The sequence below is a fragment of the Panthera pardus genome, unplaced genomic scaffold (assembly GCF_024362965.1).
Source record: "Panthera pardus isolate Hobbes unplaced genomic scaffold, ASM2436296v1 HiC_scaffold_16, whole genome shotgun sequence".
NCBI lineage: Eukaryota > Metazoa > Chordata > Mammalia > Carnivora > Felidae > Panthera > Panthera pardus.
Genome location: NW_026526721.1, coordinates 59,743,742 through 59,771,030, shown reverse-complemented (window position 1 = coordinate 59,771,030; position 27,289 = coordinate 59,743,742). Strand labels below are relative to the sequence as shown.

Here is a 27,289-nt window from a genome sequence, read left to right as displayed (position 1 = left end):
AGTAATAAAAAGAAATTCTGTTAGGAATATACATATATACCCCTTGAAATGCCTACAGAAAACTTCTCGAAATATACATAAGAAATTACTCTAAGTGGCTATACAGCCCAGAAAGTATGTTGGAATAGTCTTGGTTGGAAGGGCGACTCACTTCTCATTATATGCCCTTATATAGCATTTAAATATTTTGTCATGAGAATACATTGCTTTCAAATGTTCTTAGAAGTTGTTTTAACTCATTACGATATTTAAAGTACTGAGCTGAACTACAGAAATTCAGTTACATTGTGTTGAATACTGCCCAACAGTACCAGAAATCAGAAATTTCTATGAATAAATGGTTTAAATGAAATATATACTAAAATTAAAACCTAGTTGTATATTTTGATTATAAAAAAACATATTAAGCTTATATCAAAAATTAAGCACTTTTGTAAGAAAAATCGCTACAGTTTTCCTCTTCAAGTCTATTTAAACAAAATCTACCTGAAAGATTACATGAGGGGCACCTGGCTGGCTCAGTTGGGAGAGCCTGCAACTCGATCTCCAGGTCATGAGTTCAAGCACCATATTGGGTGTAGAGATTACTAAAAACTAAATAAATAAACTTGGGGCACCTGGATGGCTCAGTTGGTTGAGCAGCCAACTTCAGTGAGGTATGTTCTCACAGATCATGAGTTTGAGCCCCGCATCAGGCTCACTGCTGTCATCAGCACAGAGCCCACTTTGTATCCTCTGTCCCCCTCTCTGCCCCCTGCCCTCCCCTTAAACTCTTAAAAATAAACATTTAATAAATAAATAAACAAACAATTTTAAAAAGAAGGATTACACGAAAAAGAATATAGCCCCAGAAAATTTTACAAAATTGGCTCTATAATCTGTTAAGGAGTACCTTTTTCCGGGGAAAGTTAATATATATTGAACAGCAAATTTAAATTTTTCCTACAAAACCATATGAAACAAGCACCAGAAGAAATTGTGACAATGATTTCCTTTTAGTTCTATTTTTCTTAGCTAGTACTGAATATTTTTATAAGTCAGAAATCACTCCTCCCCAAATTATAACTTAGTTTTACATTGTCTAATTAGAATGATAACATGCTGCTTATCTTAAAAAATATTTTCTGTCTAGCACAAAGGCTCAAATATTCTACAAATATTGTCACTTGTCAGTTCTCTTTTGATAATGAGGTAGTAAAATGGTTTTTTGCAACTTCCTGTCTGTTTTACCTGCTATCAGCTTCTCTGTATCAGGTAAGTGTGTGAACTGTCTTTTGTATTCCTCATTCCTGTCTTTATAGGTGGCACTTGAAATCTGCAACAATAAAAAGATTAAATTTCCATTTAATTATAATCTTTATTAGATGAACTAAAAGGTAGTGTCTTGAACAAATTTAAATGGACTGTAAAATAACATGCTTCTTATGCAATATTTTGTACATTTTTATATGAAAAACTAGATACATAAACATTTCAAAAAACACCAAAAGCAAGCAAAGGAAGCTCCCAGCATGCTGGAGTAAGGAGTTTAGCAAATTCTCTCTACAAAAGCAAATAAAAAACTATCAAAAACATCATCTCAAATTATTGGAAATTGACCAAAGGCATGCAATAAACTGAGAAGCATTTTTTTCATGAAAATCTACCAAACTTAGAAGCAGCGGAAGTCTGTGGCACTGTTTCCTTGCCCAGTGGCCCTTACTCATCCTCCCCCATCGGTTAAATCACTGTGACAGTGTGACAGTTCCACGAGGGCAGTTGTGTAGGCTATGAAAACTAGCAGCTATGCTGAGCGAGATGACTGAGATGGTTCAGAGTGGAGAGCAGAAAAGCTATGCTCAGAAGTGAAAGGGAAAATTCTGAAGCTATCCACAAGAGTGTGAGGTTGTAGTCTCATTTGTGGCAAGAAATAAGCCCACTGGCAGATTAGCAGCAGACTTAACAAAGAGACCTTGGAGGAGAGACAGCCATAAATGGGGTTCATAAACTTCCCATGTATTCCTGGCTAAACAGAAGCTGCATGCATAGGTAGCAGAGACTACAGAGTTCCCATACTATCCACACATTCCTGGCTAGAAACGAGTCTTGGGGAAACATAAAAATTGGGACAAACTTGAAAACAGCCTGAACATTGAATACATTCCCCAACCTACACACAGATCTCTCAGCAGAAGAAAAAAGTCTTACTGGCTCTATGTATTTAAGCACAATTTCCAGGGCACCTGGGTGCCTCAGTTGGCTAAGCATCCAACTTTGGCTCAGGTCATGATCTCGCGGTTCGTGAGTTCAAGCCCCGCATTGGGCTCTCTGCTGACAGCTCATAGCCTGGAGCCTGCTTCAGATTCTGTGTCTCCCTCTCTCTGCCCCTCCCCTGCTCATGCTCTCTCTCTCTCTCTCTCTCTCAAAGAATAAATAAACATTAAAAAAAACTTTTTTTTTAAATTTTTTTTTTTTTAACGTTTATTTATTTTTGGGACAGAGAGAGACAGAGCATGAACGGGGGAGGGGCAGAGAGAGAGGGAGACACAGAATTGGAAGCAGGCTCCAGGCTCTGAGCCATCAGCCCAGAGCCTGATGCGGGGCTCGAACTCACGGACCGCAAGATTGTGACCTGAGCCGAAGTCGGACGCTTAACCGACTGAGCCACCCAGGTGCCCCAAAAAAAACTTTTTAAAAAAGCAAAATTTCTGACCAATCACTGGCTGACATAAGGGGTGACCACTAGGAAGCCAGCCTTGAAAATAAAAACAACATGGGGCGCCTGGGTGGCTCAGTTGGTTAAGCGTCCAACTTCAACTTAGGTCATGATCTCACGGTTCATGGGTTCGAGCCCCACATCGGGCTCTGTGCTGACACTCAGAGCCTGGAGCCTGCTTCAGATTCTGTGTCTCCCTCTCTCTCTGCCCCTCCTTCGCTCGTGCTCTGTCTCTCTCTGTCTCAAAAATGAATAACCATTAAAAAAATTTTTTGATAATAATAAAAAAAAATAAAACCAACAACAATACTAAGCTGAGCAGAGATAAGACAAATAGATTTCACAGATTTACTCTAGGCAAGTTACTAAACAAACAAAAATCATCAATAACAAGCTTTAGGGGTAGGGAGGATGCAATTAGAATCCACAGTTGCTACAATACATTATCTTAATAGTACAATGTTCAACAAAAACTATGAAACATGCCAAGAAACAGAAAAATGTGACTCATACTAAGGAAAGAGAAAAGCAGGGAGTAGGGTCTTTCAGGGTCCCCAAATACTACATTTATCAGACAAAGACATCAAAGCAATTATTACAAATATGTTCAAACAACTAAAGAGAATCATGCTTAAAGAATTAAAGAAAAACATGTCAATAGTGATTCAACAAATAGAGAATCTCAACAAACACATTTTTAAAAAATTTTTAAGGAAAAAAAAGGACATTCTGGAGTTGAAAACTACATTCACTGAAATAAAAAATTCACTGAAGGGGCTCAACAAAAATTCAATATAGCAGGGAAAGAATGAGTGAACTTAAAGATTATTAGCAAAAATTATCCAATTTGAAGAACAGAGATGAAAAAGATTGTAGAAAATGAACAGACTCAGAGACCCATGAGACAAAATTAAGCGATTCAAAATACACTCAGTAGGTTTGAGCCACCTAGGTCATGATCTCACTGTTTGCGGGTTCTGTGCTGACAGCTCAGAGCCTGGAGCCTACTTCAAATTCTGTGTCTCTCTCTCTCTTTCTGCCCCTCATCTGCTCACGCTCAGTCTCTCTCTCTCTCTCTCAAAAATTAATTAAAAAATATATATATACACAACAGAAGCAATGAAAGGTAAAGGGCAGGCAGAAAAACACTTGAAGAAATAATGGTTAAAACTTACAAAATCTGCAGAGAAATATTAATCTATAGATCAAAGAAGCTCAATTAACCAAGAAGGACAGGGAAATTGTTGGACAATTGTTGACAACTGAAGGACAGTTAAACTGTGAAAGACAAAGAAGAACATGAATGCAGCAAGAGAAAAATGCCATGTACATACAGGTAAAAACTAGTATAATTAATGGTGATTTGTCAACATAAACAATGGAGACAGCAGACCTGCTTCAAAGAAATGTGAAAGGAAGTCCTCAGACTGCAAAGAAAGGCTATAGTATGGTAAACTCAAATTCACAAGAAGAAATGAAGCACACCAAAAGTGGAAATATCAAAAGTAATTAATTAAAATATATCCTAAAAGATATCTGACACAAGATTATTTTAAAACTTACATGGAAGAGCTCCTTCCATGATGAAAACACTCAGCAAGAAAGCAAGAATGTGTAAAAACTGGATCACCCACACACTGTGGTAGGAATATAAAATGGTACCGCCACTCTGGAAAACAGATTGGCAGTTTCTTAAAACCTAAATATGTAACTATCAATGACCCAACAATTGCATTCCTGGGCATTTACCCCTAGAGAGGAAAGCTATGTTCACACAAAAACCTGTACATGAATATCTACAGCAGTTTTATTCATCATAGCCCTAAACTGGAAATAGCCCAGATATTCTTCAGTGGATATATGGTTAAAACTATGGTACATCCATACCACGGAATTCTACTCAGCATTAAAAAGGAATGCACTGGGGCGCCTGGCTGGCTCAGTCAGGATCAAGAGCATCCAACTCTCAACCTCTGGGTTGTGAGTTCCAGCCCCACATTGGGTATAGAGATTGTTTTTAAAAATAATAATATATATATACATATAATAATAGATATGTACATATTATATATGTACATTCATACATACATAAACTTTAATGAAATGTTAGTATACAAAATAGATGGATCTCCAGGGAATTATGATGAGTGCATAGCCAATATAAAAGGTTACATACTGGTGGCACCTGGGTGGCTCAGTCGGTTAAGCGTCTGACTTTGGCTCAGATCATGATCTCATGGTTTGTGAGTTCAAGCCCTGTATCGAGCTCTATGCTGACAGCTCAGAGCCTGGATCCTGCTTCAGATTCTGTGTCTCCCCCTCTCTCTGCCCTTCCCATGTTCATGCTCTGTCTCTCTTTGTTTCTCAATAATAAATAAACGTTAAGAAAATTAAAAGGTTACATCCTATATGATTCCATTTATATAATATTCTTGAAATGACATAATTATAGAAATGGAGAATAATTATAGGAATGGAGTGGTTGCTAAGGGTTGAGTAGGGGGAAGGGACACTACAAAAAGGCTGTGTCTATAAAAATAATTCTTGCTGTGATGCAAATGTTCTGTATCAATGTCAATATGCTGCTTGTGATATTGTCCTATAGTCTTGTAAGATGTTGTCATTGGGGGAAAACTGTTCAAAGAGTACAGGGTATCTGTATCATTTCTTACAACTCCATGTGAGTCTAAAATTATCTCAAACTAAAAGTAAAAAAAAAAGTAAAAGAAGAAAGTTCATAAGGTTAGAATAAATGTGTTAATTCTATGTAAAAGGGGGAAATGCTTAAAGTAGTTTTAAAGCTGATTCAGAGGTCATTCCCCATACTCATGTTTGTTCTCCTCCGTAACATTTTCACCAGAGAAATAACACAAGTAAAATCATTTAATTATTGAGCAAAATGTGACTAGTGTAATAGAAACTCACTCTTGTATGTGGCTCATGGGATCGATGTCATTGCTTTTAAGTTCACATCTCATGTCTAAGAAAAGGTTTTTTGGAAAGGTAGATAGAGAATGCTGAGCTAGAATTTTTGTATTATTTTAATTTGGTTTGCATGTGCTATTTAAACTTTCTCATCGTCCTACTCTCTCTCTCTCAAAAATAAAAATAAACTTAAAAAAAAAAAAGGAGGGGGGCGCCTGGGTGGCACAGTCGGTTAAGCCTCCGACTCTTGGTTTCTTTCAGCTCAGTTCATGACCTCATGGTTCATGCGGCTCTGAACTGACAGCAGGAGCCTGCTTGATATTCTCTCTCTGTCCCTGTCTCTGTCTCTCTCTTTCTCTCTCTCTAAGTAAAAATAAACCAACTTTAAAAAAATAAAATAAAATTTCTCATTGTCCTAGATAATCAAAAGGATATACTTAGGTTGAAGCCCTAATTAATAACCCAGTAACACATTACTATTTCAGTTACTTTCCACATTCTCCACGTCATTTATTTAAATATGCTAATTTACTGCTAATTTCTTAGTAGTCATGCTACTTTACCAAAATATTTTTCCATGTTGATATGGTCATCTTTAAAGAAGTATACATTGTTTTTAATGAAATATGAATTTTCTTCCTTCAGCCCTCTATTGCTTTGGATAATCAAATTCAAACCTTACAAAGGAAGATTAGGACAGCAGTCTAAAACCTAGTGCTTCAATCAGGTTTTTGCCCCCAAACTGTACTTTTTAATGTGACTAGAATCCTCTACTTTGCAAATCCAGTAGTCAATTTTCAGCTCTCATCTTATTCTACCTATCACAGTAGGTCACTGTGTCCTTAAAAGACTTCCATCATTTGCCTTTGAGGATGCCACACTTCCTAAGATTTTATCTCAGTAGTCAAATCGCAGTTTCTTTTGCTAGTTCCTGCTCCACCACCTGAGGTTCTAAACACTGGAGAGTCTACTTCTTTTCCCTATCCATATTTTTTCCCTAGGTGATCTCATCCAATCTTTATAAATCTGTTTTATTTTTTAATGTTTTTTTAAGGTTTATTTTGAGAGAGAGAGAGAGAAAAAGCATTGGTTGGAGAAGGGCAGAGAGCAGGAGAGAGAGAATCCCAAATATGCATCTCCAACTTCATTTTCCCAACTCCCAAAACTACTTCTTCCCCCTGCTATCTGCATCTTTCTCTTCTCCTAAGCGATGCTTCCATGCACCCCGTTGCACTGATCAAAAACCTAGAAATTATTATCCTTGATCTTTTTCTTCTTCTTCACTCACCATATCTGACTCCATAAGGAAACTGTCAAACAAGTCAATCTTATTCCCGACTCTTGCCTTCCCACAGAACCCCACTTCCATTTTCCTTTCTTCACATGGTTCATCGGTGTTCTTTCTTTGTCCCTCATAGGGCTCTCTCAAATGGCACCTCCTCAGAGAAGATTTCCCAGACCATCTTGACTGAAAATGCTACTCCCTTCTATGTGATTCTCTACACCTTACATGCTTCTATTATCTTTAGAGCTTCTATCACTACCTGACATAATATTACACATTTGCAAAGAGAGAGAGAGAGAGAGAGAGAGAGAGAGAGAGAGAGGCAAACCATTAAAGACCTTTAACTATAGAGAACAAACTGAGGGTTGCTGGAGGGAAGGTAGATAGGAACATTGGCTAAATAGGTAATGGGTATTAAGGAGGGCACTTGTGAAGAGCACTGGGTGTTCTATGTAAATGATGAATTACTAAATTCTACTCCTGAAACCAATATTACACAATATGTTAACTAACTAGAATTTAAATAAAAACTTGAAACAAAAAAATATTATACATTTGCTCAGGTGTATACTATCCATCTCCCAGTCAGCTCTAGAATGGCAGAGACACCTCCGAGTTCACTTAGAATAGGCTGGTGCATAGATGACACTCAAATGAATTATTAAGACTATTCCTGGGGGCCTGGCTGCCTCAGTCAGAAGAACATGCGACTCTTGATTTTGGGGTTATTAGTTCAAGCCCCATGTTGGGTGTAGAGTTTAATAAAAAATAATAATAAATACACTTTAAAAAAGACTTCTCCTATCTTAATTGATATACATCTACCTTTATCACTTATATAATAATTTCTCTGCTCATATATTCTTTTCATTTACCGTGTGAGAGACTCACCGTACCTCCTGATTCTGATGTCTTTCATCAAGAGTAGAACATTTTCAGCTATATTCTTTTTGAATGTTGCCTTTATGTTGATCTTCTGAAACTTCTAATGGAATCATAATGGACTCCTCTACTTTTCTCCTTATATCTCAAGCCATTCTCTTTAAAATTTTCTATCTTTATCTCTCAGTGGTACAGTGTGAATAACTTCCTCATATATATCCTTCAATTTGCTGACTTTCTCTTTATCTGGTATTTCCCACATCCACTGAATTTTTAAATTATTATTTCAATAACCATATTTTTCATTTCTAGAAGTTGAATTTGGTTGTTTTCCAAATCTGCCCAGTGTTTTTAAGAATGTCTTATCCAGGGGCACCTGGGTAGCTCAGTTGGTTAAGTGACCGACTCTTGATTTCAGCTCAGGTCATGATCTCATGGTTCGTGGGACTGAGCCCACGAACAGCGCCCTCTGTCAGTGCAGACCCTGCTTGAGATTCTCTCTTTCCTCTCTCTCTGTCCCTCCCCCAACTCATGTGCATGTGCACACACACACACACACTCTCTCTCAAAATAAATAAATAAATAAACAGACAAACATATTAAAAAAGAATGTCTTGGGGCGCCTGGGTGGCTCAGTCGGTTAAGTGTCTGACTTCGGCTCAGGTCATGATCTCGCGGTTCGTGAGTTCAAGCTCCGCGTCAGGCTCTGTGCTGATGGCTCATAGCCTGGAGCCTGTTTCAGATTCTGTGTCTTCCTCTCTCTCTGACCCTCCCCGTTCATGCTCTGTCTCTCTCTGTCTCAAAAATAAATAAACGTTAAAAAAAAATTAAAAAAAAAAAAAGAATGTCTTACCCACTTATTGCATGCTTAATTTCTTCTATTAAGTCTTAAATAATATCAAATAATGATTTTATAGTCTTTACCTAGTAGTTCTATCCAAAATTTTGAAGCAACTAATATGCTATTCATTGAATATCCTTCTGCTCACTCATAAAGTATTAAATTCAGGTCCCAAAACTTCATGAGAGATCAACTATAGTTGTGTACTCTCGGGAATATTTCCCTCCCCTACCACCCCAAGCCCAAGTTTAGACAAATAAGCTTCCTTGTCTTTAATGGGCAGATGTAGGTGGATTTTTTTCTTAGCCTACCTTTCACAGAATGTATAACTCTTCAAGAGTCATGGCTTTATAAGGAGTTCTCCGTTCTAATTCATACAAGTCCAAGACATGTCTTCTATCCCAGTGTAGCCATTAAAGTTTTCGTTACAGAGACTAATAAACTCCCCAGGGCTGCCTCAACATTAGCTCATGTGCTTACAACTCTGATAATCAGTTCCCTCTTCTTTTTTAGCCCTCGGGTAGTTCCCTTGTTATTCCGTGAGCCCAGACATTCAATTTATAAACATGTTTGTAACATTTCATACAGCATTTCTAGGTACTTTGTAACAGAGGAGTTTTTAAGTTAAATGGTCCTCTTTCCCAGCCTAAATGTCCATCAACTGATGAATGGATAAAGAAATTGTGGTTTATATACACAATGGAGTACTACGTGGCAATGAGAAAGAATGAAATATGGTCCTTTGTAGCAATGTGGATGGAACTGGAGAGTGTTATGCTAAGTGAAATAAGCCATACAGAGAAAGACAGATACCATATGTGTTCACTCTTATGTGGATCCTGAGAAACTTACCAGGAACTCATGGGGGAGGGGAAGGGAAAAAAAAAAAAAAAAAAGAGGTTACAGTGGGAGAGAGCCAAAGTATAAGAGACTCTTAAAAACTGAGAACAAACTGAGGGCTGATGGGGGGTGGGAGGGAGGGGAGGGTGGGTGATGGGTATTGAGGAGGGCACCTGTTGGGATGAGCAATGGGTGTTGTATGGAAACTAATTTGACAATAAATTTCATATATTAAAAAAAAATGGTCCTCTTTCCATATTGCCAGAAATGTTAGTTCCTATTCCTTTATAATTAAATCTAAAATTAATAACATATCTAGATTTTCAAACAAAATCTATAATTGAATATTAATGAATAAAATATTATTTTCAAATCCAACAGAAACTAGAAAATAAGTTCACTCTTTTTTATCAGCTACCAAAGTCAATGTCTAAAATATCCTTTTTACCTTGAATAAATTCAAGATATTCTGTGTGGAGGGCAACGTCTGATTACAGAAAACACCTTTTCTAAAGTTGCCGAAGTATGTTTCAAACATACTAATTAATCCTCTTGGGTTTTGTTTTTATTGTTATTTAACGGTATAACATTAATTAATCCTCATGGTGTACCTAATTCTAAATCATGTTTGTGGTAAGTTGTATCCAATAAAAAAGCTTACTTGTGAATAACATGACTATGATCATGCTTATTATAAGTCAATGATAAAGTACAGAGTCAAGACTTATGATTTCTTGTATAATTAGAAAAAAGTTTATTATGATCTACAAAATTTCAACTCTAAATATTTTCTACCAAAACATAAGTATAGTAGTTATTATTTGTACATATATAATGTTTCAAAATCCATACTTGTTTTATCCTTAAAATGTTTTAGAACAAAAATATTCTTAAAATGACAAATTTAAACTCTAACCTCTTTTAAAACTCTCCTATTCTTTCTTTTTTTCCCTGTCTCCCTTCCAGATTCAAAGATCTGAGGAATATGAGATTTCATATCTTCTTTATTCTATGTATACTTGCCAAGATTTTCAAATATACACTCAAAGGAAAACACCCCTAAACAAATTTTAGTTACACAATTCAGAAAACTTTATAAATGCCTCCACTTTTAAAATACAATTATCAAGTAAATCAGCTATTAAAGAAATAAGTATATACAAATGACAAATATTTTTAAAGAGAAATTTAATATTAATGAAATATCAACATAAAAAGGAATGCCTAAAATTAAGTACCTTATCCAAAGCACTATTATTTCTATTAGAAAGCCCAGGTAAGGAGTGCCTGGGTGGCTCAGTTGGTTAGGCATCTGACTTCGGCCTAGGTCATGATCTCACCGTTCCAGAGTTCGAGCCCCATGTTGGGCTCTGTGCTGACAGCTCAGAGGCTGGAGCCTGTTTCAGATTATGTGTCTTCCTCTCTCTCTCTGCCCCTCCCCCACTCACACTCTGTCTCCCCCCGCCCTCTCTCTCAAAAATAAACATTAAAAAAAAAAAAAGTCCAGATAAGTATGTCATTTCCTAAACATAAGCAACAGAAAATCTCAAATGCTTTTTTCTACTTTTAAAAGTTACTAGCTCAACATCATGAAGAGAAGTTACATTAAGTAAATGCATCTTCTGCAGACCTCTGAATGCTTTTCCTCTGGAACATTAATCTACCTGGAATCATCATTTTAGTCAGGAAAAAAAAAGTGTTTTTTTTGTTTGGTTGGTTGGATGTGGGGTTTTTTGCGGTATATTTTTACTAACAGTTAAAGGGCAAAAGGATAAATATTTGTTTGCCATTAAGTTTATTTCAAGTTTATTCTCTTCCTTTTCACATAATTATTGTTATACTGGGACTTAAAAGTTATTAATAAAACTAATTTCTCACACAGTAGGATTAAACATTTTCATTTTTAAATATAAAAGAAAATAAATATAACCATTAAGATTCCTATCTTTAAATTACAGGATTGAAATAGAATATCCACAGCTATTGATCTCACTGTCCAGTGCTATGGTAATTTGATCAAACTTCTTTAAAGTCCTACTGTCAGCTGCTAACTACCCTAGAAGTAAAACAAATAAGTCAATAAAACGGAAAAAATAAAGCGCTACTGTCAGAAAGACAATCACTAGCCAATCTGTCAAGCAGAACAAGATTAAATGCATAGAGTCTAGAAGAAACCAGCCTCAGCAACGACAAAAAAACTTAAACTTTGTTTCACTGTCTTGTATCCTTTTGCCAAGTTTTCACAATTTTTTATTTGGGGGGAATCATCAAAATATCCTTTCCAATATTACAAATAGCAGGTCCTCTCTCTTCTCTAGCACTTTTCACCCCTTTCTACCACTCTTAAGGAAAAGTGTTCCACATGTAACATACTCCTACTATATATGCCCAGAGTTTTTTATGACTGATACGCAGCTGCCAGAAATGTAAATTATGAGCACTTGCTAGCCAAACACCTCCTCCACCTTTTTCCCTATTGATTCAAGACACACTAATGTTGCAATACGAAGGCCCGATCTCTCATTTTAGAAATGAGGCGACTGACAGGTTGAACAACATAGTCAAGAGTACCACACAGTGAAATCACCAGGCACAGAGCGTACACACTCTATCCCAAATTTTTTGTTCCCAATCTCCAATTCATTAAATGATACCATGCTTCCCTGTAGATTCACCATTGTGGAACAACTGAGTTAGCCAGGCCAAAATATATGAGTTAATCGACACTAGTGAATTTTTCAGGTCCTGGGAGCTTAACTCTTCAAATAACAAAACTTTAAAAAGTTATCAATTCTTGGGGCACCTGGGTGACTCAGTTGGCTAAGTGTCCGACTTCGGCTCAAGTCATGATCTCATGGCGCGTGGGTTCAAGCCCCACATCTGTGCTGACGGCTCAGAGCCTGGAGCCTGCTTCAGATTCTGTGTCTCCCTCTCTCTCTGCTCCTTCCCCGTTCACACTCTGTCTGTCCTCAAAAATAAATAAACATTACAAAAAAATGTTTTTCATTCCTCAAAACAAAGTGCTTGTAATTAGCATATAGACCTAAACTGAGACAAAGTAGACTTTCAACACTCTAAACAAGTGCTTCTCAAACTTGAATGTTCATACAAATCTCCAAGAATTCTTGTGAAATAAAGACTCTAATTCAATAGGTCTGAGATTGGGCCCAAGACTCTGCATTTCTAATCAGCAGACAGGTGAAGCCAAGTCTGTTGGCCCCACATACTACAGTTGGAGTAGCAAAGGTCTAGAACACATACCTCTTTTCTTCCTCTCTCCTATTTCTAAATCCTCATTCCCCTGCTTGTTCCTTTTTTAGCTTTACCCTTCTTCTTAGGTTAAGCCTGCAAAGAAGAACCACAGTGACTATTTAGTCCTGTAGATAGCCCTTGGAATTACAAAGGTTTTCCAATCCATAACAAAGCTACACGATCATAGTGCAGAAGGGCCAAAACACTACAGTAGTCATAAACTGTCTCTGAATGAAACCAAGAATAATATAATCAATATAGATGACATGATTTTCAGGAAGTATAATTATTTGGTATATTTGTTAGCAATTAAACATTTTCCTTCAGATATGTTTTTAAAAAACTTAAGTTTCTTAATAGGAAGTCAGAAACTTATTCATGTTAAGATTCAATAACATTCACCGGACTTCAAGCTGTATTACAAAGCTGTAATCATCAAGACAGTATGGTACTGGCACAAAAACAGACACTCAGATCAATGGAACAGAATAGAGAGAACCCAGAAATGGACCCACAAACGTATGGCCAACTAATCTTTGACAAAGCAGGAAAGAATATCCAATGGAATAAGGACAGTCTCTTCAGCAAGCGGTGCTGGGAAAACTGGACAGTGACAGGCAGAAAAATGAACCTGGACCACTTTCTTACACCATACACAAAAATAAACTCAAAATGGATGAAAGACCTAAATGTAAGACAGGAAGCCTTCAAAACCCTCCAGAAGAAAGCAGGCAAAAACCTCTTTGACCTTGGCCATAGTAACTTCTTACTCAACACGTCTCCGGAGGCAAGGGAAACAAAAGTAAAAATGAACTATTGGGACCTCCTCAAAATAAAAAGCTTCTGCACAGCGAAGGAAACAATCAGCAAAACTAAAAGGCAACTGACAGAATGGGAGAAGAATATGTTATTTGCAAACAACATGTCAGGTAAAGGGTTAGTATCCAAAATCTGTAAAGAACTTACCAAACCCAACACCCAAAAAAACAAATAATCCAGTGAGGAAATGGGCAAAAGACATGAATACACACTTCTCCAAAGAAGACATCCAGATGGCCAACCGACACATGAAAAAATGCTCAACATCACTCATCATCAGGGAAATACAAATCAAAACCACAATGAGATACCACCTCATACTTGTCAGAATGGCTAACATTAACAACTCAGGCAACAACAGATGTTGGCAAGGATGCGGAGAAAGAGGATCTCTTTTGCACTGCTGGTGGGAATGCAAACTGGTGCAGTCACTCTGGAAAACAGTATGGAGGTTCCCCAAAAAACTACAAATAGAACTACCCTACGACCCAGTAACTGCACTACTAGGTATTTATCCAAGGGATAGAGGTGTGCTGTTTCGAAGGGGCACACCCCCCCCCAATGTTTATAGCAGCGCTATCAACAATAGCCAAAGTATGGAAACAGCCCAAATGTCCATCGATGGATGAATGGATAAAGATGTGGTATATATATACAATGGAATATTACTTGGCAATCAAAAAGAATGAAATCTTGCCATTTGCAACTATGTGGATGGAACTAGAGGGTATTATGCTAAGCAAAATTAGTCAGTCAAAGAAAGACAAATATCATATGACTTCACTCATATGAGGACTATAAGACACAGAACAGATGAACACAAGGGAAGGGAAACAAAAATAATATAAAAACAGGGAGGGGGACAAAACATAAGAGACTCTTAAATATGGAGAACAAACAGAGGGTTACTGGAGGGGTTGTGGGAAGGGGGATGGGATAAATGGGTTAGGGGCATTAGGGAATCTACCCTTGAAATCATTGTTGTACTATATGCTAAATAACTTGGATGTAAATTATAAAAAAAGATTCAATAACTGAGCTGCTAATTATGAAGAGAATAATGGTACTTGTACTAATCCTTATAACCTATTAATATTATTTCTTTTTTAGGCTACTGTAAAACTACAAGAAATTCTGCTACCACGTATACCTAAGAGTCAAGAGAGCAGCTTTCTAATGACTTAATATTTGAAGTACATATGTCTCATAATCTTCTATAAATTTCAGTTATAGTTGCAGTATACCAGATTCTGTCAAATATCTTATAACTCTGACAGGAATTGGTAGATTTGGAATGAGTCCTTTAAGATAATAAATGCTAGCATTCATATGGCAATAGAAATGTTGTTCCTACCAAAAGACACTATACACCTAATCATGAGTCTCAAAGCAGAAGTCTCATTTTACAATGGGGAAACTTGACCCACATCCCAGTTCTGCAACTAAGTACAGTGCAAAGAGAATATGAAACTCCTAACTTTAAAACTTAGCTTGTAATTACTATATTCTACAGGTCAAACATTGTTAAACTTCCTTTTAGGTATCAAAACTAATTCTTTAAATCAAAGTTATGTAAAATAGCTGGTTTCTCAGTAACATTTAGAAATATGGTTTCTGCATAATGTTAGTCTCTTGCAATATAGTGAACAACAACGTAGGTAGAATCCAATTCTGTGCTGTAGTTTTCTCCCAGGAAAACTGAAGCAGATAATTCCACTCCATCAAACCAGACAACAGTGCATTCTAGTGGCCAAAGAAGAGCATAATCAGAAATGTCTCAGACTCTGGTAAAACTTAACTGTCTAAAATCAAGAAGCTAATAAAATATTATAAACATTATATGAACTGCTATAAATTTAAAGAAAATTTGCATTTAAGATTTAAGTGAAAATATAAGAAAGAAAAAATATTACCCAAAAGCTCCAGTCACCACTCCAGTTATGTAAATTTGGCCCCTGTTTTTTTGCTGACACTGTATTATTCTCATCCGCAACTGGGCTAGGATTCTCCTCTAACTCTTCCTGTGGCTCAGGGGCAAAGCTTGAATCCCCTGCATTTATTGCCTGGAAACAAGTATCAACAATTTAAATTACTTATTGAGAAATGCTCATTTTAAAAATGAAAAGAGTTAATGTTCAAAATACACAAATTAACTTGAAAACAATATTTAAGCATTTAGGAAACAGTAATTAACATGTTTTTTCTTCTACAGTTCATATATTTACACATGTGACAAATATTCTCCAACTACTACTACTCATTAGGTAGTTTAATTGGCACTGGGAATTCAAAAATGAATAAAAGGAAGTCCTTAGCTTCCAGAAGTTCACAGTCAGCTAGAGGAATAATTAAACAGTAAAAAATACCATGTAAGGGGGATGATAATTAGTTCAACCTCTTTGGAGAATAATTTGCAATGCCTCCTCTGGTCTAGAATGGGTATAAACTAAAACTCTGTGCACATGGAGTCAACAATGGTTATAGTACTAAGAAAGTGGAAACAAACTTACTAACCATAATTTGTGGGAAACTGGTAAATTAACTCTGATTTATACAAACAATGTAGTTAAAAATCAATGAATCAGGCATTGACCCCCAATCTATGGAGCATTCTGGGGAAAGAGTACACTCTGTGCAAGAGATGGACCCATTTGGGCAGTCACTCATGAAAGAGAGTCATTTTGGAGTAAAAAAAGAGAGAGAGAAAAAAGAGCTGGGAGGAGGGAAGGGAGCAACCATTGTGAGAACACATGGCTCACCTGGACCCTTAAATACCTCTGTTGTTCCTGCTGTTGCCCTGCTGCCACTGGTACCTATGCCTCTATTGTAACAAAAATCCTGATCCTCCAGGTTACAGAGAAAAGCAGCCATGGAACCCATGTGGCACAGCAAAGGGGTAATTCAAACTCAGCTTCAGCTCAGGGTTGGTTTTTTTGTTTTTGTTTTTTAGTGTTTATTTATTTTTGAGAGAGAGAGAGAGACAGAGGGACAGAGAGAGAGACAGAGCATGAGCAGGGGAGGGGCCGAGAGAGAGGGAGACACAGAATCTGAAGCAGGCTCTGGGCTCTGAGCCGTCAGCACAAATGTGGGGCTTGAACCCATGAGCTGTGAGATCATGACCTGAGCTGAAGTCAGACACTTAACTGACTGAGCCACCCAGGCGCCCCAAGCTCAGGGTTTTTAAACTCCACAAAGTAACCACATACCCCTACCCCTGTAGGGGGTAACACTGATTTGAGGCTCTCTGGAGGATGAAATTTATAAATATGAAATGATAGGACTCCCTCCACTTGAAATATATTCACTCACCACCAAAAGAGATAGAGAAAAACAATAAACAAACAAACAAAGAAACAACAACAAAATAGAGAAGTCCACAATTTGGCCCAGTTGGAAATCCAAAATTTACTAAAATAATTTATACAACAAAAGGTAAAGATTGGCTTTTATATCTCTATAGCCCAGGTTTTTGAATTAACTTCAACATCTGCTGAAATGCCTTAAGTGGCAAATTTTCATGACTTTAATCAATACTGGGCTCAAACTACAGTTATACCTGGAGATCCCACTAAATTTAGGGAAATACTCAACATAAAATAGATAATAAATAGGTATGTCTCACTTTAACCACCAGAACTTCTGTCTTGCTGAAATTCTTCCAGGTAATGGTATAGTACACATCACCCTAAAATATTCCATATTGGCAGTGGATGCTCTGACCCAACAATAAATTTAAACAGAGTCTTTGGAGCATACAAATGGCTTTTTAAAAAGCCATGAACCACTCCCTCAACCCCTAGCTAAAATAGTAAATACAACTCAACTCAATATAACATTAAACAGGGCCTTTGAGGATTGGGATTTATTATAAAAGACCTAATTAGTGAAAGAGTGATTATCTCTATGGTTTCTCCATTTAACAGCCCAACATGGCCTACTAAAGTTGGAAAAATGAATGGTGCCTCACAGTTGATGACTGTGCCCCTGATGCTGTGTTCCCTCCCATGAAGGCCCCTTTACCACATACTATTGAAATTACTGACTCTATCCAATCAGAAACTGGTAAATATATGTTATAATAGGGGCGCCTGGGTGGCTCAGTCGGTTAAACGTCCGACTTCGGCTCAGGTCATGATCTCAAGGTTTGTGGCTTCAAGCCGCCCATCAGCCTCTGTGCTGTCAGCTCAGAGCCTGGAGCCTGTTTCAGATTCTGTGTCTCCCTCTCTCTCTGACCCTTCCCTGGTCATGCTCTGTCTCTCTGTGTCTCAAAAATAAGTATATATATATTATATATACATATATATATAGGTTATATATATAACATATATATAACCTATATATATGCTATAATAAATTTGGCTAATATTCTGTTCAGTGTCTCTTTCAACAAGCTCTCAGTCACATTTTGCCTTCATCTCTAGTAGGACACTATTAATATACCTTTACAGAGCTAGGCACAGCATACCTCAAAAGGCTTGCCCTTACATGCAACTTTTACAGGCAATATTGTAATTGTAATTATTTTGCTCCAGGAGCACAGGTATGACATTACATTGCTTACATCCTCCTCTGAAGACATTCTTTTGACATACCCATTCAAATATGCACAAAAGAGCTCACGAAAAGGGGATGGGCCATTGCCCCAAACACAGCATTAAGGCCTGCCACCTTAAATTCCTGAAAACCATTTGGTACACCAAAGGTCACTCCATCCCTGACAATGTCAAGAAATTACTATTGACCCTCTTAGCACCCATAACACTAAAATAAGCCCAACATTTCTTAGGAGTTTTGGGCATCTAGAGCAATATATTCCTCATTTACAAACTTTACTTAAGTCTGTTTACACTATTACTTGCAAATCAGTCATGCTGAATGAGGATCCTTCCCAAAAAAGACTCTAATATTTGTCAAAATCACAACAGACACTTCCATTAGTACTATTCCCCTCTCCCCCAAACACACACACACACACACACACACACACACACACACACACACAGAACTCTTCATTACAGAGACTTTAGCAGCTTCTTTCCATGACTCTTGGAGTCTCTCAACCACCCATGGTGTCTATAAGTTGTCTATAGGCTTCTAATGCAAGAAACTATCCCCCAGGTCCCACGTTATACACCATTAGAGCAGCAGTCACTGACAGCATACTGGACTCTTCTGGAAATAGAGGCTCTACAAACCCTGAGCCTGTGACCCTCCATACCCAGACCTTCTTAGGTCTTAGAAGCAACACCTTGCAAGCTCAGCACAACTACCAAGGCCTCCTTGCTCTGGGATAAAACCAAATCTGAGCCCCCTAGCATATCTTACCCGCAAGAGGGCATGCCCTCCCCTGTCCTCATTCTTTCATCAGATGTCATGGTGCTAGAAAAGGCCATCACTCTTCTGAACCCCTTGTTAACCTGAAGAGTGACTTGGGTTCAAATGAGTGAACAGCAGTTGGAGTCTGTACACTCTAAATTCCCATTTGAAGTCTGACAGACAAACCTACTGTTCAGTGAACAGCATTACCACCATTACACATGATGGAGCTCTCTGGATATCTACTGCTTTTCATCCCTTAACCAAGATGTCCCTGATAAAGGTAAGGACCCAAGGGTCAGCACAACTGGCTGAACTTCCCATAGTCATCTTAACACTGGATGCTCTGGCCAACAGTTGGCTCCATCTGCACATTTTTACAGACTCTTGGGGCACTGCCTCAGAGCTGCACCCTTTGGGATAAAGCACTCTAGAAATCTGTTTCACAGATACTCAAAATACAAATCAAGATCACCATGTCTTGGGGCACCTGGGTGGCTCAGTCAGTTAAGGGTCCAACTCTTTATTTCTATTCAGGTCATGATCTCATAGTTTGTGAGATGGAGCCCGAAACTGGGTACTGCACTGACAGCATAGAAGCTGCTTGGGATTCTCTCCCTCTCTCTCTGCCCCTCCCCTGCTCACGTGTACGTTCTTTCTCTCTCTAAATAAATAAATAATTTTTTTTTTTTAAAAAAAGATCGCTCGTGTCTCTACATATACTAAACCCATAATAAAAGACCTCACCAAGATACTCCTTATGCCTGTTAGAGTTCCAGAAGATTACTAATAGAGACCAAGGCACTCATTTTATTTCTCAAAACACACTGTTGTGCTCTTGAACAAGGCATTCCAGGGAACTTTCATTTTCCTTACTGGGCACAGGCTGGAGACCTAGTAGACAGCCATGATGGCTTACCTACACTAATTCAAATTCAACTAAATGAAAAATCGTACCTTTCAGTCATTAACCCAACATCTGGGTGAACTGTGATAAGGAGTCTCATTCAATTTTTTAATGTTTGCCTGCTGACAGATTTTAAGCCTCACCCGTCCTTTTTCCTCTTCTTTCCCCCATATGGGCAAGTGGGTGAGAAATTCTGGGTGCTCTCACCTTTGGTGTGGGTGAGAGAGTCAAACCAAGCAAGCCCCAGTCCACACACAGCAACCCTTACCCTGATCCCACCAGGGTAAAAACCTGGATTAAACTTCCTTTCCTTGTCTTTTAAATCATTTAGGATCTGCTTGAGAAGCCTGACCTACTTCTACTTTTTCATTACGTATTTAATAAGCCATTGTATATATAAGTAATAAGCCTTCTCATATATTCATGGTGCATGTGTGGCATAATTCTACATCCAAATCAGACTTTGTAGAGTGGCTACAACAGAATCCTATCTCTCTAACTTATTAGTTGTGTGGTCTTTGCCAGTCAATTTCTCTAAATCTGTTTTCTCCACTCTACAGTAGGGGTAATAACTCTCGGTAGTCTAAACTATAAACTCATTGAGAACAGGAATCATGTGTCTGTTGCTCACCATCTTATCCTAACACCAGTGCCAGGGACAGAGAATAAAATAACTGATTGGGTTCATTAACATGTATCATGCCTATTTCATTAAATAATGTTTCTGAGGCTCAGTTGAAATAGTACATTCACTTGTTCATTCAACAATTATTCGAATGTCTCTACCATTTTGTAACCTGTAAAATGCTACTCACATAAAAGGTATCGCACTGATTGCAATTCTCTAAAATATATACACCCAACCAACGTAAAAGAAATGAGCGTAGTGTTCATAAATGCAGGTAGCCCTGGAACAAAAGTAGGCTTTCACCCTGAAGGTTAATCAGCAAGATCTTCCGTTTATCAAATAAGACAGTGAGCAAAGAACAAAACTAGTTGGAACCAAAAGCTTGGTTGACAGCACAGTTATTTACGCTAGAGTCCTGAGCCCTTTATTCAAGAGCTGATAGTTTAGGGAGGCGGGTGAGACTGGATCAACGTGATGTCGGGTCAGAATCACGACAACGGAACGTGAGTCGGTGGGGCCTGAGGCTGAGACATCTGGACTAGGACATTTCGGGACCAAATTCCTGCTTTCCACGCCCACAGAGAAGCAGACTTTCCACCATCGCCGCGAGGGGAAGGCTCGCAGGAAGCACACGAAACCGTTTCCTTGGTAACAACTTTCCAAATTACTCCAAAGAGCACGGAGAAAACGGAAGGGAGGAATTAATTATCATAACCTGAGAAGGTTCAAACAACTATCGTGAAGAAAACTGCCGGGTGCAGCCACCGCTTGGGAAGCCGCCCCAGCGAAGAGCCGCTTACCTGGCGAACAGTCAGAGCGCCCTCCATCGCGGCTCCTTGGGCCGCAGCGGAACCGCGCACGCGCGCCCCGCGTGGGGAGGGGGCGGCCCGGCGCGTGCCCCGCGACCACCCCCGGCGCGCGCTCAGGACTCTGGGCCACGCACGCCCCCACCGCGACCTCGGAGGGCTACCTGGGATCCTGCCTGCGCGCCTTGCGCCCTCTGGCGGCAGTCGCCTTTGGCTAACTAGTGAGAATGTAATGTTAATTTGTTAGCGCGCAGACCAGTCTTTTACTAGCATCAAAATAAGCCCCCTGTACTTACCTACCTCCCAGTACCTACCTCCCAACCTCAAACTCCTGTGCCTGTCGTGAAACGGCTTCCGGGCATTAGTCACTCCTCACAAAGTCCCTCCTCAACCTCTTTCACACAATACATACTCTGCCCCAGGGTGCGAAAAGGTGAATTGCTTGGCAAAGTCTTGTTCCTTCAAATAAGGGCCTGAAGTTATAATTAATAGTTAAAAGCTATTGAGTGTTTTCACTCTTATGTGGATCCTGAGAAACTTAACAGAAACCCATGGAGGAGGGGAAGGAAAAAAAAAAAAAAAAAAAGAGGTTACAGTGGGAGAGAGCCAAAGCATAAGAGACTGTTAAAAACTGAGAACAAACTGAGGGTTGATGGGGGGTGGGAGGGAGGGAGGGGAGGGTGGGTGATGGGTATTGAGGAGGGCACCTTTTGGGATGAGCACTGGGTGTTGTATGGAAACCAATTTGACAATAACTTCATATATTGAAAAAAAATAAGATAAAATATTTTAAAAAAAATAATGTGACATGAGATGATAAAAAAAAAAAAAAAAATCTATTGAGTGTTGGGACGCCTGAGCGGCTCTGGTCGGTTGAGCGTCTGACTTCAGCTCTGGTCATGATCTCACAGTTCATGAGTTCGAGCCCCTCATCGGGATCTGTGCTGACAGCTCAGAACCTGGAGCCTGCTTTGGATTCTGTGTCTCCCTCTCTCTCTCTCTCTGCCCCTCCCCCACTCACACGCATGCTCTCTCTCTCTCTCTCTCTCTCTCTCTCTCAAAAATAAATAAAACGTTAAAAAAAAAAGGTATTGAGTGTTGCCAATCCTGGTTCCTTCCCCCCTCAAAATACAGCTATAAAAGACATTCTAGAACAATTAAGGAAGACTGAATGTGAAATATATATTATTTATATGTATAAATGTATTGATTAGTATATTAAATATATTTACGAAATAAATATATTTCTTCCTTGTTACAGAATAAATAACGGTTTGTGGATAAAATTATTGATATTCATTTATGGATAATTACTACTTGGTGGTTATGTTGGAGAATGTCTTTATTATTAGAAAATTCATGCTCAGGTGTTTAGGAATGAGGTGTCATGATGCCTACAACTTGATTTCAAATGCTTCAACAAATATAAATGCCACGGCTGAATGTGGAGTCCTCCCCAAATTCATACGCTGACATATAATCCCCTTCTACCATTTGAGGACACTGTTGAGAAGACTGCAACTATGAATAGGGTGTGGGTTCTCACCAGACACAGAATCTGCAGGTGTCTTCATCCTGGACTTCCCAGACTTCAGAACTGTGAGAAATAAATCTTTGTTGTTTACAAGCCACCTAACCTCTGGCATTTTTTGTTCTAACCGCCTAAATAAACTAAGACAACAGATAAGGGGAAAGAGAACGCAAAATAGCAAAATGTTAGCAATTATTCCATCTATGTGGAGGGTACACCACTATTCAGTTATTCTTTTCCTGTTTCTGTATGTTTGAAAATAATCATAATGGAAAGTGGAAGAGGGAGAAAAAGTCAACTCCGCTTCCACAAAAAGTCAGATATTGAGTATCTTTTTTAAAAAAGTATTATATATAAGTTATTATATATAAGTTATATATATAACTTATAAGTTATATACAATAAGTTATATATATAACTTATATATATATTATATATATAACTTATAATATATATATGTTATATATAATATATATATTATATATATAACTTATAAGTTATATATATATATAAGTTATTATATATAAGTTATAATATAACATATATTATATGTTAAGGAACAATTACCTAATAAGATAATCAAGAAAGGATATATTCTTGTTTTTGTTCTGCAAAACTTAGCATAAACTGTGTTTTTCTTCAATGTTGTGTACAAGAATAGGCTGAAGAAAAAATGCCTATTATTTGAACCAGAAGCCATGCTAAGAATTCTACTCTGGATTGAAAGAATTTAATATTGCCAATATTTTTTTAATGGTACAAGATGAATGTGGTTATTATGTAAAGTATTTTAAAACTAATATTTAAATTTTTTTAACTTTGAAACAATTTCAAACTTACAGAAAAATTGCAAATATATTACAATAACTTTTTCCCTGAGCCATTTGAAAGTAAACTGTCAACAGTGTGCCCTATAAACTCTGAATATTTAGGTGAATATTTCTTGCATACAAGGACATTCTCCCAAACCATCATAATATGACCAACAAAATTGGGAAATTAACATCATATTACTACATTCTAATTCTCACATCACACTAAAGTTCAACCAATTGTCCTAGTAAGATCCTTCATAGTAAGAGAATATAGCCCCAAATCACATGTTATCATCTGTTGCCATATCTCCTTCAATGTGCAATATTAAATGCCCCTTGCACAGGCTCCCTCCTCATCCATCCCACCCTAACCCCCTTGCCCAGCCATCATGGTCCCTGCATTCTGCATACACCCCTTTCCTACTCTGCTCAGGTTGTATAACCCCTCACAGTGCCACCCCCACTAAATTATTTAATTTTTTTGAAAAGGTGGAAAAAATGAAAATAATCTGATAAAGAAAGGTCCTAAGGTTGGGCTAGGTGAATCACTATTCAGGTTTTAGACCAATTTTAAAAGGGTGACATTGTTTTTAAATAGAGATTTCGAAGTTGAGGAGATAAAGAGGAAACAGCAAAGACTGAGAAGGAATGGCCAATGAGGTAGATAGAGAACCTCATCCTGAAGTCAAATAAAGTATCTCAAGGAGGATGAAAAAAATCAGAGATGTCAACTATTGCTAACAGGTCAAGTAGGATGAGAACTGAGAATAGTTCTATATCGCTCTATATTTATCAATCTGGAGATCATTCGTTGACCTTGACAAGAACAATTTTGGTTGGAGAGCAGATTCAAGAGAAAAGGAAAGGTTGTAGAAGGCAATATGTATAAACAACTACTTGGAAGAACTTAGCTCTAAATGAGGCAGTGAAATAGGACAGAGCTGGAGGGGAGATTTAGGGTCAAAGGAGGGTTTATTCTTCCGCTTTGTCTTTAAATTTTTTTTTTTTTATAAGATGGGAACAATAACAGCATATTTGAATACACATGGGAATGACCCAACAGACAGGTAAAATTTGTGGTTCAAGAGAGGCAGGGAGAGCTTTGGGAGTGAAGACCTTGAATAGATGGTGGGGTAGGCTCTACTATGTAAGTGGATGGGCTGGACTACAACGGGAACATGGACTGTTCATCCTTAGTATTGCGAAAGAATATATGGCACAGATGCAGGTAAGTGAATAGATGTGACAAGATGAGTCTGTGCAAGTTCTCTTGTGACTGCTTCCCAGCAGCCCCTGACAGCCAGAAGATGGCCTGGTGCTCAGAGCAGAGGCCATGGTGGTCTGTTGAACATGAAAAACTACACATGTCACTGGTGTTTTTTAAAAGCCACTTTGCAAGCATGATAGAGCAAGGGCAAAGGAAGTCCACTCCATATTCAGGTGTAAGCAGACAAAAATGGGGACATGGTTCAAACCACAAAAATGGCAAAATATCCCCTTATGCTGGCTAAGGTGAGTTAACTGCTGCTTCTTTCTCATTCACAGCTTTCACTGCATTTTGTTCCTCCCACCTTCTACATAAGATTTATTAAGATACTCAACCATACAATTACTACAGCTTTTGTCAACATATAATCCTGGAGAAAGCCCCACTTCTTAACTCATCCTCCCAGAATCACCAAAAACAGAAACCCAAATCCTATAGTAAATCCTCTCTAACACCGTTTGACTGAGATGTCCTCATGATTCTCTATGGTGTGTACTTTCGCCTTTGTTGCAATGAGTCAATAAACCCAACATTGCGGTCTTTGGCTGAAGGGCATTGCTATTTCGCAGTGAAATAAAACACAAGGCTGAAAGTGATTTATGGAGGACAAGTTGTTGGAAGTTTGAGGAAAGGAAAAATTATGAGATACTTGGGACCATAGGAAAATAAATGGAATAACATATTAAGAAAACAGTAGGATTGCCATAATACCAATGCCAAGCTGAGATTTGTGGCCATGTATTTAAAGTGAAATCACCCTGGGGTGCCTGGCTAGCTCAGTCAGTAGAGCGTGCAACTCTTTTTCTGGATCAATTTCTTTTAATTTACATTCTACTTAGTCAATATAGTATAATATTGGTTTTAGGAGTAGAATTTAATGATTCATTACTTATATAACACCCAGTGCTCATCGCAACAGGTGCCCTCCTTAATGCCCATCACCCATTTTAGCTCATCCCCCCACCCACCTCCCCTCAGCAACCCTCAGTTTGTTCTTTATAGTTAAGAGTTTCTTGGGGCGCCTGGGTTAAGTGTCCAACTCTTGATTTTGGCTCAGGTTATGATCTCACAGTTTATGGGTTCAAACCCTGCTGGCAGCACAAAGCCTGCTTCTGATTCTCTCTCCCTCTCTCTCTGCCCCTCCCCCACTCTCTCTTTCTCAAAAATAAATAAAATAAACTTTAAAAGAGTCTCTTATGGTTTGCTTCCTCTTTTTTTTCCTTCCCCCCTATGTTCATCTGTTTTGTTTCTTAAATTCCACATATGAGTGAAATCATGGTGTCTTTCACTAACTTATTTTGCTTAGCATAATACACTCTAGCTCCATCCACATTGTTGCATATGGCAAGATTTCATTCTTTTTGTTGGCTAAGTAATATTCTATTGTGTGTGTGTATATATATATATATATATATATATATATATATATATGTATATATATATATATATATACCACATCTTCTTTATCCATACATTAGTCGATGGACCCTTGGGCTCTTTCCATAATTTGGCTATTTTTTATAATGCTGCTATAAACATTGGGGTGCATGTGCTGGTTCTAAGTAGTATGTTTGTATCCTTTGGGTAAATACCTAGTAGTGCAATTGCTGGGTTGTAGGGTAGTTCTATTTTTAACTTTTTGAGAAACCTCCATACTGTTTTCCAGAGTGGCTGCACCAGTTCGCATACCTACCAACAGTGTAAGAGAGTTCCCCTTTCTTGAGTGTGCAACTCTTGATCTTGCAGTTGTGAGTTTGAGCCCCATGTTGGGTATAGAGATTACTTAAAAATAAAATCTTTTTAAAAAATAAAGTAAGCTGGAGCGCCTGGGTGGCTCAGTCGGTTAAGCGTCCGACTTCAGCTCAGGTCACAATCTCACAGTCCGTGAGTTCGAGCCCCGCGTCGGGCTCTGGGCTGATGGCCCAGAGCCTGGAGCCTGCTTCCGATTCTGTGTCTCGCTCTCTCTCTGCTCCTCCCCCGTTCATGCTCTGTCTCTCTCTGTATCAAAAATAAATAAACGTTAAAAAAAAATTTTTTTTTAAATAAAAAAAAATAAAGTAAGTAAAGTAAGATCATACTAACATATAAAGAGCTCCTGGAAATTAATACGGAAAGACTGATATGGAAATTGATCAACTAAAAAATTGTTAAGGTATATGTCAGAAGTTCACAGAAAATGAAATACAAGTGTCCCTTTTTAAAGTGCTCATTTTTACTCAGAATTTTAAAAAGTAGAAATAAAAAACACATGGAAATACTATTTTCACCTACAAGACTGACAAAAGTATAGTAGTTTGATAACACAATCTGTTTGTTGACAAGACTGTTGTTGACAAGTCTCATGGTGGGAGTGTAAGGTGATACAGCACTTGGCAATAGCTATAAATGTTACAAAATGCATACACTGTTGCAGCAATTTCATTTCTGGGTTTTTTTCCTATAGATTTATTTGCAGACATGCAAAATAATGTGCAAAGTTA

General features: G+C 38.0%; 1 protein-coding gene across 3 annotated transcripts in view; it reads right to left on the bottom strand.

Moving 5' to 3' along the window:
• Positions 1–21,323, bottom strand: part of GRAMD1C (GRAM domain containing 1C) — a 102,180-nt gene extending 80,857 nt beyond the window's left edge. For 2 of the 3 annotated variants that reach the window (XM_019448418.2, XM_053903359.1), the window contains exons 1-3: positions 21,191–21,323; positions 15,453–15,602; positions 1,231–1,315 (exon numbers count right to left, since the gene is read on the bottom strand). In XM_019448418.2, the coding sequence (XP_019303963.2) occupies positions 1,231–1,315; positions 15,453–15,602; positions 21,191–21,217 (262 nt within the window). In that variant the 5' untranslated portion in view covers positions 21,218–21,323. Of the gene's footprint in view, positions 1–1,230; positions 1,316–15,452; positions 15,603–21,190 lie in introns of those variants that run through there. The other variant, XM_053903361.1, reaches the window with a different exon arrangement.
• Between the last annotated feature and the right edge of the window lie 5,966 nt (positions 21,324–27,289).